At 33.7% G+C, this 14,507-nt stretch overlaps 1 protein-coding gene across 1 annotated transcript in view; it reads right to left on the bottom strand.

Moving 5' to 3' along the window:
• The window catches only part of LOC141562414 (histone-lysine N-methyltransferase SETDB2-like), a 106,059-nt gene that overhangs the window by 74,121 nt on the left and 17,431 nt on the right, over positions 1 to 14,507 (bottom strand). The window contains exons 4-9 of the mRNA XM_074302456.1: positions 11,487 to 11,612; positions 10,866 to 10,934; positions 9,825 to 9,928; positions 8,971 to 9,009; positions 8,430 to 8,436; positions 7,608 to 7,707 (exon numbers count right to left, since the gene is read on the bottom strand). Of these exons, the coding sequence (XP_074158557.1) occupies positions 7,608 to 7,707; positions 8,430 to 8,436; positions 8,971 to 9,009; positions 9,825 to 9,928; positions 10,866 to 10,934; positions 11,487 to 11,612 (445 nt within the window). The remainder of the gene's footprint in view (positions 1 to 7,607; positions 7,708 to 8,429; positions 8,437 to 8,970; positions 9,010 to 9,824; positions 9,929 to 10,865; positions 10,935 to 11,486; positions 11,613 to 14,507) is intronic.

Genomic DNA, 14,507 nt, shown 5'->3' with positions numbered 1-14,507 from the left:
CTATTCATAGAGCCATTTATCTGGTAGAAATACAGAACTGAAGGATGGATCTGCATCAAAAGTAACAGAAGAAATACCAGAAAATAAAACAAACTGGATAGTAAAGAGGATTCGAATTCAGAGAGCAACAACAAAAAGCCAAAGTAGCATATCACAAATGAAAGAACTCAGAAGACTACAGCATGGAGAAATTCAAAATCCAAATCTTCAACTGTATAAAATGTCAGAATTCAAAATTATAATCATGAATAATAAATTCTTAGAATTAAAAAAAAAACACAACAGAAAACATCAAAGAGCTCTAGTTCTGTGTCATCAGCTGCCTGCCATGTACCTCTAAAAAGAACTGCTACGCACAGGTCATATTCAGCATGTCCACAATAGAACTCATTCTTTCCCCAAACCGTGACTCCCCTTTCTAACTTCCATATTTCTACTGAGAGTACCACCACTCTTCAAGTTGATCATGTTTACAATCTTGGAGCCATTCTGAAGTTTTTATTCTTCCTTATGTGCATATTCAGTTGCAAAGGATTGATGATTTGATCTCTCAAACATCTCTTGCTCCTGTCTGCTTCTCTCTCAAAAAAGAAGCCCAGTCTAGGCTCTTACCACTTCTTCACTGTAGTATTTCAGCAGCCTCCTTTTTTGATGTTCCTGCCTTTAATATTTTTTCTTTTCAGTCTATTTTTCAGTGACCAAACTGATCATCCTAAAGCATAAATAACCTTCAGTGGCTCTTTAATTTGTTAGGATAAAATATCAACACCTAAAAATGGCTTTTAAAAGTCCTTCATAATCTGGTTCCAGCCTACTATTCCTAATTGATTTGACACTGCTCTTTATGTTCCAGCCAAACTGGTCTACAAGCTCTTCTTTCTATAAGACATTTCCCTTTGCACCTTCATTCTTTGTATAATGTCACTCCTACAAAGTTCTCCCAAAGCCAAATAATAGGCTAGGAAATAACAAAATAACAGACAACAGAAAAAGATTCTGACCACAAAAAGTTGCTGTGGTGACAAAGAAGGTCAAAACACACAATCAAAAGAAGATAACAAAGTTAAAGCTCCTATATCCAAAGCCTCCAAGAAAAATAAGAATTGGTCGTAGGCCAAAGAAAAGATCAAAAGGGGTTTTGAAAATCAAGTAAGGTGGGAGGAAAAATTAGGAAGAGAATTGAGATTGGTGCAAAAGAATATACAAAATGTTAATGAGAAGAAAAAGCAAAACTGGCCAAATGGGAAAGGAAGTACAAAAGATCACTGAAGAAAATAATTCCTTAAAAATTAGAATTGAACAAATGGAAGCTAATAACTATAAGAAATTAATAAACAACAAAACAAAACCAAAAGAATAAAAAAAAAAGAAAACAATGTAAAATATGTCAATGGAAAAACAACTGACCTGGAAAATTAATCTAGGAGAAATAATTTTTAAATTATTGATCTATCTGAAAGCCATGATAAAAAGAACCTGGATATCATCTTTCAAGAAAATATCAAGAAAAACTGTCCTAATATTTTAGAATGAAGGGGAAAATAGTAATCAAAAGAATCTACTGATCATCACTTGAAGATCACAAAATGAAAACTTCTAGAAAATATAGCCAAATTCCAGTACTTCCGGGTCAAGGGAGAAAATATTGCAAGCATCCAGGAAGAAACAATTCAAGTACAATGGAACCATAGACAGAATTAATAATAGAAGATTTAATAGCTTCTACCTTAAAGGATCAAAGGACTTTGAATATGACATTAAGGAGAGCAATATTGCTAGGATTACAACCAAGAACCACCTATCCAGCAAAGCAAGCATAATCCTTTAGGAGAAAAGGTGAAAATTCAATGAAATAGAGGACTCGAACATTTGTGATTTAAAGACCAGAGCTGAATAGAAAGGGAAAACATAAGGGTCTTAATAACTCATATCTGTTTACATTCCTACAGGGGAGAATGATACTTGTAACTCACAAGAATTTTCTCATTATTACGGCAATGAGGAGAAATATATAGAGAGAGGGTACAAATGTGAGTTGAATATGAAGGGATAATATTTAAAAAAATAAAAGTCAAGAGAGAGGAATGAACTGGAAAAATGGGAAAAGAAAAAATGGAATACTATAAATTACCTAACATAAAAAGGAGCAAGAAAAAGCTTTTATAATAGAGGGAAAGCAAGGGGGAGTGAGTTTATTTTACTCTCATCAGAACTGGCTCAAAGAAGATGGAACATACACACTCAATGTGGGTATAGAACTCTATCTTACCCTGAGAGTAGAAGGGGAAGGGGATTTGGAAAGAGGAAAGTGTGATAGAAGAGAGAAAAATACTGAGGGAGGGGATGGTCAATAGCAAAACACTTTTGAGGAGGGTCAGGGTGAAAGGAAAGAGAGAATGAATAAACAGGAGAAATAGCTAGTAATAATAATTGGAAAAAGAACTTTGAAGCAAGTTTCTCTGATGAAGGCCTCAGTTCTCAAATGAATAGAGAACTGAGCCAAATTTATTTATTAATTTTTTCTTTTTTTTTTTGAATTTTTATAATTATAACATTTTCTTTGACAGTACATAAGCATAGGTAATTTTTTTTTTTAACATTATTCCTTGTACTCCCTTCTGTTCCAAATTTTTCCTCTCCTTCCCTCCACCCTCTCCCCTAGATGGCAGGCATTCCCATACATATTAAATATCTTATAGAATATCCTAGGTACAATATATATGTGCAGAACCGAATTTTGTTGTTGTTGTTGTAAAGGAAGGATTGTATTCAAAAGGTAAAAATAATCTGGGAAGAAAAACAAAACAAACAAACAAACAAAAAAAAAACAATGCTCACAGTTTACACTCATTTCCCAGTGTTTCTTCTCTGGGTGTAGCTGATTCTGTCCATCATTGATCAATTAGAATTGGATTAGCTCTTCTTTATGTTGAAGATATCCACTTCCATCTGAATACGTCTTTATACAGTATCATTGTTGAAGTGTATAATGATTCCCTAGTTCTGCTCGTTTCACTCAGCATCAGTTGATGTAAGTCTCTCCAAGCCTCTCTGTATTTCTCCTGTTGGTCATTTCTTACAGAACAATAATATTCCATAACATTCATATACCTTAATTTACCCAACCATTCTCCAATTGATGGACATCCATTCATTTTCTAGTTTCTAGCCACTATGAAAAGGGTTGCCACAAACATTTTGGCACATACAGATCCCTTTCCCTTTTTTAGTATTTCCTTGGGATATAAGCCCAGTAGTAGCACTGCTGGGTCAAAGGGTATGAACATTTTGATAACTTTTTGGGCATAATTCCAGATTGCTCTCCAGAATGATTGGATTCTTTCACAACTCCACCAACAATGCATCAGTGTCCCAGTTTTCCCACAGTCCCTCCAACATTCATCGTTATTTGTTCCTGTCATCTTAGCCAATCTGACAGGTGTGTTGTCTTAATTTGCACAAATTTATTTTTTTAAAAAGCCATTTCCCGATTGATAAATTATCAAAAGATAATCAAAAAGACAAAAAGATAACTATGCCGAAAGAGCTATAAAATCATGCTTATCCTTTGACCTAACAATATCATTACTAGGCATGAATCCCAAAAGAGGTTTTTAAAAAAGGAAAAAGATTTATATGTATAAAACTATTTATAGTTGCTCTCTTCTCAAGGCAAAAATTTGGAAACTGAGGGGATTAACCATCAATTGGGGAAAGGCTGAACAAATTGTGTTATGTCATTATGATGGAATATAATTGTTCTATGGGAAACCTCTTCTAAATAAATCTGTCTTTTGCCAAAAAAATGGCTATTGTGAATTCTTCATATGACGGAACCCCAACATTTAATGCTCTCCTAAATAACACATTTCGTAACTACAACCACCACATCATTTAATACATCAGCCACATCAATAATATGTACAATAGTCATGTAACAAAAGTATTTCTTCCAGGGGCAGCTAGATGGAGAAGTGGATAGCAAGTCCAGTCCATCCTGGAATCAGGAAGACCTGAGTTCAAATGCTACTAGCTTCTTTAAGGACAAAGAATTAAATTCAATTTTTTGCATGCTATCATTGATCTAGGAGTTTGGAAAAACTTGGGGTTTTAGTCAAAAAACTTTTGATCTTGACTTCTGTCTTGCTTTTGACATCAACATGAATAGAGATATCAAATTCTTAACTTGATTATAAGAACAAAAATGAGAAATAATTTAATCTATCCTTCATTGACAGATACAGTTCAGAAAAGGGATAGGTCACAGATTTAAAGCTGGAAAGGACATAAAATTTAACATCATAAGTGAGGCACAGACAGCTAGCAAATGCTGGAGGCAGAATCTGACCCAGGCTTTTCTGATTCTAAACTCAATAGTCCACACTCATGTTACTCCACATCCCTGCCACCACTTTGCTTTTACAAAGGGACCTATCCAAGGTGATATAGGTAGTATGTAGCAGAGCCATTACTTGAATATAAGTCCTCTGCATCCAAACCTTGCATTCTTTCCACAACACAAATGAAGGTGCCTGGCAAAAAGCTGAAAGCTTATCAGAAAAATTAAGAATAACTTATAGAAGCAAGAAGAGTTACTTGTGAAGTTACAAATTAACAGAATAAACAAAAGAAACATTTTGCTTCTTCATCAGAAAAAAATTAACAATGTGTTTTTAGTTTTCATCCCAACACTGATATTCAAATAATGAATGGGCCAACTAGAGACAACCACCTACTTTGCTGTAGATTCCATATGACCATATAAAACTATCAAAACTCTTTTGTCTTACAATACCTAATTTTATGTATCAAATACTAATGTCTAGCTTTTTAAAAATGCTATTTCATGAAAACAGTTAAATCAGGGAACTTTTCCTTTAAAAAATGAAGTTTAGTTTTTTTAAAAAGAACTTACCTTTAAGCCAATATTACTCCACTCTAGAACTCTCATTTTACTAAAAGCAGAGCATTCAAAAATGCCTGACTTGCCTCCCTAACAATTTCATCTCTCAGAAAGGAGAGGCAGCAAACAGGGGATTGCAATTTGCAATAATTCTCACCAATAAAGACGACAGATGATGTAAAATGATGGGAACCTTAGGAAAAAAAATGTAATTGTTACCTTAGAATGTATGCCAAATGAAAGGAAATCTTGGCCTTGTCAGAAACATATCCTAGATTCTAGGAAAACTAATGATCCCAAGTCCAAAGGCTCCAAATGGGAATATAAGAATAGTAACATGAAAAAAATGAAAAAAATTTGACTAAATTATAATCCCAAATAAGAAATAAAGGGTACCAAACAAAGAAATTAGACTGATTACACAGGGATCTTTCCAACAAACTCAAACTTGAAATGTAGGGAAAGGGTAAGAGATAACCATAATTAAACAAAAGCTTAGCATGTTATTTTGCTGAGTAAGGAAAAATGTTAAAAGTAAATTTGTAATCCCAAGCAAGTGATATAAATAGCCACAAAAATAGAAAACTAGAGAATGCTAGAATACAGTCATTTAGAAACTAAGTGTAAGATATGAGCTCATATTTTTCTGGTTTTACATCAAACACCATTTTAATTATTATTGTTAATGTGAAGATAGCACATGTGAGAGATAAGCCCAACTTTTAGAAACTCAATTATCTTTCATAGAAAACCAAAAAGCAAGGAATGAACTACAAGAACAAAACTACTTTTACAAGCCATAGCAACCAAGGCTACAACTATCAAGCCTAAAAGCTGAGACAGTTCTGTTCTAGGTAACATCTATCATACCTGCTTCTACATACAGGGAGCCCTGAGAGTCCATATAGCTTCTGGTTGCTCACTTAAGTCCAAAAAATATCTTATATTTTATATGCTTACAGTAACAGGCTGGGACAATAAGATGATATTTAATGAAGACAATATGACATAAGCTTGGAGCAATGAACTTTACAGTCAGCAAACTTGAATCCTGGATTTGAATCCTGCTTCAGTTATAAGCTGTGTGACCTTGGGTAAGATATCAAATCTCTCAGCCTCAGTTTCCTTATTTGTCAAGTCTAAGGTCCCTTTGACCTCCAGATCTATGATTCTAACGGGAATAAGCAAAGTCTTACATTTAGGTTAAAAAAAAAATCAATTGTGTAAATACAGAATGGAGGAGACCTGGCCTGACAGAAGTACATTTGATAAAGGCCTAGATGGTTTCATTTACTATCATCACAAAATGAGCTAACAGTATAGTGAGGCTGCTAAAATAATGATAATTTGACTTCGATGATATTAACTGAAGTATAGTAGCTTGAAGAATAAGAGAAAAGTTCCAATCTATTCTAGGTAGGTCAGCCTGTAGTTAGTAAGCTCTGTTATATGTTGTGTGCTACATGGTAAGAAGGACAATAACCCTCAGAAGACGACACAAAGGACACCTAGAATGGTGAGGAGTGTGAAAATGATCTCATATGAGGATGCAGCCAAGAATCAAATATGTTTAATCTCAAGAAGAAAAGATTAAGGCCAGACAAGGAAGCTGCCTTAAGACACTTTAAGATTACATGCAAAAGAGGGAGTTAATAGTTGTTCTAGGGAGCAGATATAGGACTAAAATCAAGCAGAAATTAATAATGAGGAAGAACTGTTTAATAATGGAATGTACTTCAACATCATGTACTCCTCATCACAGAAAATGATTCACAGTGAAGCTGCATGACCACCTGTAAGGAAGGTTGTTGAAGGGAATCTTGGAGCCTGGGCTAGTAGATGACCTTTCTGTCCTCTTCTTTATGAAGAATCCTATGACTCTCTTTTAATCTCATAGAGGAAGCTAAGACACAGAAAGCTTCTTACCCTCTGGCTGCTCTCTACTCACAGGAAAGAAAGAATTGGGTAAAACTTTTTATAACCTACTTAATGTTTGGTTAAGTAATTAGAAAATCATCAAAACCTAGGGTTTTTCTTAGAAATTATTTTGATAGGCTTCATTTTTTTTTCAAATAAAGCTGAGATATCTGAATATTTATTTTATATTTTTAAAATAAAATATACTTCCACACTCAAAACTGGCCCTCACCAACAACTTTATAGCTTCTTTTTTTTCCTGAAAAAAATGCAAGAACATGTGTTCTACTGCCAAAATGTTATACAGAAATCTCTCTTGACTATCAGAGCTTAGATTCACTCGCTGCCTGACTGTACACTAATGGCCTGAACCAAATTTCTACCCTGCACTCTTCCCTTCCTCTTACCTCAGAAAGTGCTTAGCAATTTGAAATGATTTCCTTGACCTGCCCAGAGACTACTAATCTTAAGATTCTTTTCTTACTCTCATTTTATAAGAAAGAACAAAGGAAAAAATAACTTCTCAATCACAACCCAGAGATGACCATTTTAACAATATTCACTGTGCTATTAAAATAAATATAAAAAAATGAAAAAACAAAGAGAAATTATGCTTAATTTATCAAAATGCCATGACTAGCACTTGCCATATATAATTTTCAAGTGCTATCTTTTAAAGTTTCTTCTGGTAAAAAAAAAAAAAATCAACCCCAATTTCAATTTAAAACAATGCCTTTTTTGAGACATAAAACATTCGTTAACCATACAAACTGATATATATACATACAAAATCAAGGAGTCTTCTGAATTGGATTCTTCATGTGATGCAGGAGGTAAAACACCTGTCTTGTCGTCTTGCTCATTTTCTCTGTCAGTTATATCCTCATCTATGTAAAGAATTTAAATGTGAATAAAAATCATGCCAACATAAAAAAAAATTTCATTGCAATCCCTACTGAGTATCCTGAAATGTACAACTCAAGAAAGACTTTAAGATTAGGCCCCCCCAAAATTAACTATTAGAAAAGAAAAGCAGACAGTAGAAAAATATGATGAGCTTAAATCTGATTTTATGCTTAATTTCATCCCATGTATATTATGGAACAATTACTAGGGCTAAGTATATATCCTTTTCATTCTTACAGTTGTAAAATCACAATATAAACATTAACTGCTTTAGCTACAACATCATAAAAGTTCCCATCATGGAATGATGCTTCTGAAATGTCTACACTACTCTTTGTGCATCTTTCTCTTTCTTAAAATGTGTTTATCTTTTTAAGTATCCATCACTGAATCTCCTAAGGTCTGCTTTTTTTTTTTTCCTGTATCTTTCCCTTGCATGTCTTCATTTTTTACTTATATTCATTATCTATTGCATTTCTTATTTATATGTTCTATGTTAATTTTTAAAGGGATGTGTTATATTTCATAGTACCATACCATTTAAGTAATGGAAGGAATGTTATTCAGTTCACTTATTTCATATTCTTGTAGAAAAAATTAAATTCATTTTTATGTGTGTGTGGATTTGACCTGATATTTCTTTTAAAGTCAATGGCCCTTCAAAATTAAAATATCCTCAACCCAACATATATAATTATGTTACACTGATTCTTTGGTACAGATTAATCATACAGAAAGGTCAAGTGGATAAAGGAATAGCAAGATATACACTCTGTATATGAAGCAGCATGATAGTGAACAAAGAAGTGGTTTTGGAGTCAGGGAGAACTGGCATCATGTTCTGCCCATGACATATCTTGGCTCTGTGGCCCTAGATGAATCATTTAACCCAGTGACCCAGGCAACTGTCTAATATTCTAAATTGCCAATGTACATTGGTAGAGACAGTTTTTTTTTTTTAAAATACCAATGAAGTCATAAATCTTAGCATATCCCTTTCTAATTATGTGTGTGTGTATGTATACACAAAAATGTAAATAATGCTTTAAGGTTTACAAAGCACTTAAACACAGATCATCTCATTTAATCTTCACAGTAACTCTGTGAAATGGGTACTATAGGTATTGTCCTTACTTTACAGATGAGAAAACTGAGGCTCACAGAAGTTAACACCATTTGCTCATGGACCCATGACTAGTAAGTCCTGGGGCCAGGGTTCAAAATCAGGTCTCTTCTGATTCCACCGCCAGCATTCCTTCCTCTAGATTGCCTTTCCAGTAATCCTGTGAGCAAAGAAAGTGCTTTGTAAACCTAAAAAGCCCTACATCAGTTATAATTATTATGATCAAAATTATTAATAAAATTATATTATAGGAATCCCCCAAAGCACAAGAAATCTGATTAAACAGAAGAAAATCAATTTAAAATAAGGGAACTGCAGAGGTACCAGTGAATAATTAAAGCAGCCAGAATTGCATGTCTATAAACGAGAACGCATTTTTTTCCACATTAATTTCTCTACAGGACACTTGAAAATGTATTTTTTATATATTTGAGTAAAACAAGATTTGCAGATAAGCTGTCAGAAATGGAAATAATTTTAAACCTTCTGGCTTTTCAGTTAATAATTAAATAGGATGGGGGAGGGCGCAATGTTTTCTTTTAAAAAAAAACAGTCTTTTAATTCACTTTTATAGGACAAGGCACAGATTACATTTATGTAATTATAGGCTAGTGAGCTATATTGTAAGAAATAATCAGGGCTTTAGACCCAGCCTAGAGAGTGCTGAGTTCTATTTCTGATAAATTATTGTAACGTCAAGGTCATATATAGCAAGTCATTAGTCCCTCTGAATCTCAAAAGAACAATTATTTACTAATGGAGAAATAAATTGGGGAAGATCATAATTTATTTTAAAAAGGTTTTTCTAAACTAGAAAACATATACCTCTTAGACTAACAATAAGGATTTAATGACATTTGCATTTAATTTTAAAAAAGTAAATTTTAACATTTTCATCTTTTAAGAAAAGTTGTACAATTTTTGTTTCAAGGAAACAAAGCTGTTCCTTCTATCAGTGAGTGAGGTTGCACCTACCTCTCCTTGTCTCCTACATTTCAGAGTGAGTGTCTGTCTGGTGGTATTAAAAAACCAGCCGGTCTTCATTAAGTTTATGGAGGATACTTGCTTGCAACAGCTTGCTACAAAACATTATTATGAAAGGTGGTGGTGATTGGTACCTAACCTCAGGGGAGTACTATAGTTAGAAACATTTTAATTCTCTGGTTATTTTAGGATTTGTAGTCATCTGCATTTTATAAGGAAATAATTTATAAGGACTTGGTAGTCAAAAAAAGTGCCCTTTAAACATTTTAGTGAAGCTTGACCACATATTCATAACAATATTAGACCGAAGTTACAAAGAAAAATGATTTGTGTCTATGTTGTATCCCCTCAGTGTATACGGCAGAAAAAGTTTCATTCTGTTTCTATAGCCCAGAATTTTGCATAGTCCACTGCAGATGGTTGGTGTACAATAAGTATTTTGATTGAATTTAAAATGTTTGGAATTTTGCTGACAATTTGCAGTTTTAATTAAAATCTGTTCAATAGCTTACATTTCCTTTATATCTGTTAACTCTTGAATAAATTCACAATGGAAGAAAAAGCTTCATAGATATTATTTTGTCATATAGAGATATATATTCTCTATTCTCCTAGAATTACTTTAATATAGGCCAACTCCCTTTGACATCAAGTTAGTAAGTGTTAGAAAAATGACATAGTTTTGAAATCACGTGTATGCAAACACAGTAAACACCAAAAAAACTGGACCCATAAACCTACAGGGACAATTATATTTTTCCTATTAAAAGATGGTATTATATATTATTATTGCATTTGAGGAGAAAGTAAAAGGAAGGTGGTGGATAGAAGAACTATTGGTGGGAACTGAATTTGTAGTAGTCTTCATTTCATAAAGCAAGTCATAAGTTATATGAACACAGTAAAGTAGATCTAATATCCTATTTCTTGTTGTCTTTAGTTAACATACCACATTAAAGCTGGCTGGCTTGACACATGCTGAGAAAATACCTAAATCATGTAAGAGTAGGTGTTAAAATCAAATATACATACCCTTTATCAATAGAAAAGTGTTACTTGTTGTAACTGCTTCATTCACTAGGGTCATGGCTTGGATATATTCTGTGATGAAAAAAAAAAGAGAAGGGGGTGGAGGTCTGGGACAGGAATGTGAAGGACTTTTCAATTCTTGATTAAACATAACAAGTAGTAAAAGCATAAAGAGAATCCCTAAATCAGCAAAGAAAACAAATAGTTCAAGATGGAACAAAGTTTCAGAACAATAAAAGAATACTAATATTGGGGACAAATCTAGACAGTTATAAAGGTAATCCATACACTGGATAAATGCACTGCGCAAGCCTAGTATAGACTTTTGAGCTTTTCTTCTAAAGGACCACCAGGTAAGGTTGTTTTAAATGACAATGTAAAGATAAAAGCCCAGTAGTTTCAAGAGTAAGTACCTTGTCCTCATATCCCCAAATGCCCACAACGTGTTAAAAGTGAATGGACGACCAAAACAAAAACGATAAACATAAGAAATTATTTTGTTTTTCTCCAGTGGCATTAGGCATAAGTTTCATTATAACTGGAACACCAACAGGCCACACTGGGCAATCAGTCAATTCAGATCCTTCATTCAACTGTTCTTGAAAGTAAACTCTTCCTTCATACCTTGATTTGTTGCTGACCCATCTTTGATCTTTTGTTTGAGTGACAACAGAACATTCTGTACATGCTCAAATATCAAGTCCACTTTTCCATCCTCTTCTAGCTCCCTCCAAAAAGTTTTTGCATCACCTGAAATGCAGATATTATATTAAAACAGAAAGGAAATATCTAGGGGGAGAAAATCAGAGAATTTCCTACAAAATTCAGATGAAGAAATAATCTCCACTTAAGAATACATGACATAATATCAGTTTAATGTTTCTCCATTGCTATGTAAAGTAAAGCAAAAAACTAAAAGAAATAATTTTTAAAACCTTTGATACAAACAAATCAGTTTTTTTTTAATGACCAAGTTGTCAGGCAATAAAATGATATTTTCTATTAGAAACAAAAATATATATGATCAAAATAGAGTGATATTTTCAAAAGATTTGTTGAAAGGTTCACATTTTTCCAAATTCTAGAGTTATATGATTAATTTAAGACACCTGTATCCAGGGAGTATTAGAAGAATAACTTATGACAAATTTTACCTTTCATTCTTCTTTACTAATCCTCATACAAAATAAAATAAGTGAAATTTCTTATTTAAGAGAAGACTTCTATATAACAATACCTCAACTATAAAGCAAAGAACTAACTAAGGATTGCGGGAAACATCCCTAGAGACAATACCTAATATCAGAAATTTGGAAGGTAATTAAAATTAATTGGCAGAAGCCATACATCATAATACCATAATCCAGAAGCAGTACAGGAAGGCACTTCTGAAATATTAAGCACACTTTATTTACAAAATGTTACTATGATCCTAATCAGTACAATTAAGATGTCAGGTAATAAAATGGATCAAATATTAATGGAAGAATGGTTACTGTCATAAGATAAATTTTTGTTTATGACTGTCCAATTCTCCGTGCATGTGAATTAAAATTAAATCAACAAACATTTACTCTACCTACACTGTGCTAAAGACCTATGGGTTTATCCTAAATAGTGTGAATTTATGATCTAGTTGGAAAGCTATTGCCTATAAGAATTAAAGAAAATTCAAGTCATTTTTGTAAAAGCAACCTATTTTCCCAGAGGCATAGAAATGCATGCCTAAGGGTACAGCTACATTTACAAAATAGAGCACTGAGGTAATTATCCAATTTATTCAAGTAAAATTTGTCCAACAAGCTTAAGTTGTAGGAGAAATATTTTGGTATAAATGAACTGTGACCTCCTCTTTTCTATATATATGGATTCGGCAATGCATCCATTATGCCACAAATAAGTGGTATATATAGTGGTATAAGTGATTACATTGGGTACAAAGCATCAGAAAAGAATGATGAATACTGTTGGAGGAAACACTGCACTAATGAAGACCACAAAGCCACTATACAAACTACCATCACAAGTAGGAAAGGTACCAAGGATCCTATCCTATAAGAATTCCTAAGGAATTTGAGTTCCAAAGAAGAAAAGAGCTGTCTCTATTCCCTATCCTTTATCACTTATTCTTCAACTACTTCCAACACAACTTCATCTTCAACCTTCTGCTGAACCTGCTCTCTGGGATTTCTAGGTATCTTTTAATTACCAAATCCAATGTACTTTTCTTTGTCTTCATCCCTCTAAAAGCTTTGGACATCATGTGACATCACCAATTAGAATAGATCACAATCTACTTCTTGAATCTCTCTTCCATTTTGACTTTGGAGACAGTGGTCTTTTGGCTCTTCTCCTACCTATCTTACTGCCCCTTCTTAGTCTCCTTGTTTGCTTCATCTTGCTCCATTAAACATAGGCATTTCTTTTCTCTCTATACTCATTTGTTTAGAGATCTAACCAGTTCCATGGTTTTATTATCTCTATGGAAAGTCTATTAAATTCAACAAATATTTATTAGGTTCCTACTGTGTGCTAGGCACTAGGGACAGAAGAACAAAAATTATAAACTCATCACTCAAGAAACATGTGGATTTAAAAATTCATATGTATTTGTTCTTCATAGTTTTCTTAAGAGATCCAGTCCCACACTTTCAGCTACCTATTGACATTTCAAATTTACCATGTCCAAAGTTGACATTATCTAAAACAAAACAAAGGGTTAGGGTTAGGGTTGTATTTCTGTTGATCCTCTTCCTCTTTGTAGTCCATCCAAGCTTAAAGAGTAGAGTTATTTTAGAGTCTTTCTTCCTCTATCCATTCAGCTGCCAAGTTTTGTAAATTCTAACTTCACAAGAGCTCTTGCAGCTCTCCCCTTCTCTCCCATTCTATTCTAAGTCCAGGCTGTCATTTTCTTAAGTGGACTATCACCATAATAATGACAGTTAGTATTTATAGAGTCCTTTAAGGTTTTGCAAAGCACCTTATAGGAATTTTCTCATTGAGTCCTAATAATAAACCTATGAGATGAGTACTGTTATTCCAAAATAGGAAATAGAGGAAGGTGTAAAGGTCCTGTCGTCTCTAAGTTATTATCCTTCCAGTCCGCAGTCTCAACTCACTCTCCAAGCCAGACTCTTCTTCCTCCAGAGTGCCGTTCCAACTCTGTCCCAGAGTAGACTACTCTCCAGACCCAATGCTACCCTCTTTTATCCTCGCAGAGAATGTAGTGAGAACTCAACGGGGGCTTGTGAGAAACACTTCAACCAATGAACTTGCTCCCTCAGAATTCCAAAGGTATAAACTCCCTTTAAAGGCCAGAACCAAAGGTGTGAATTCTGAGCCAGAGAACTGTCCAGACAACCTGAATTCTCACCTTGTAATCCTAATATCAGAGAACTGTCCAAACAACCTGAGTTCTCACCTTGTAATCCTAACAGGCAGGAATATGTCAAGTATGTGCCCAAGGTCACAGAGCTAGTTGTACCTGATTCCAAGTCCAAAAACACTATATCAACCTGTTAATTGATCTCATCTTTATCTCTCTCCTTCAACTGAACTTTCATAAACTTGCTAAAATAATCTTTCTACTCCCCTTCACTAACTCAAGATTCCTGTTAAGCTGAACTATTAGCTGTTCTCTGATTT

This window comes from Sminthopsis crassicaudata, chromosome 3 (assembly GCF_048593235.1).
Source record: "Sminthopsis crassicaudata isolate SCR6 chromosome 3, ASM4859323v1, whole genome shotgun sequence".
In the NCBI taxonomy this organism is placed as follows: Eukaryota; Metazoa; Chordata; class Mammalia; order Dasyuromorphia; family Dasyuridae; genus Sminthopsis; species Sminthopsis crassicaudata.
This window is presented reverse-complemented; position numbering and strand designations above follow the sequence as displayed.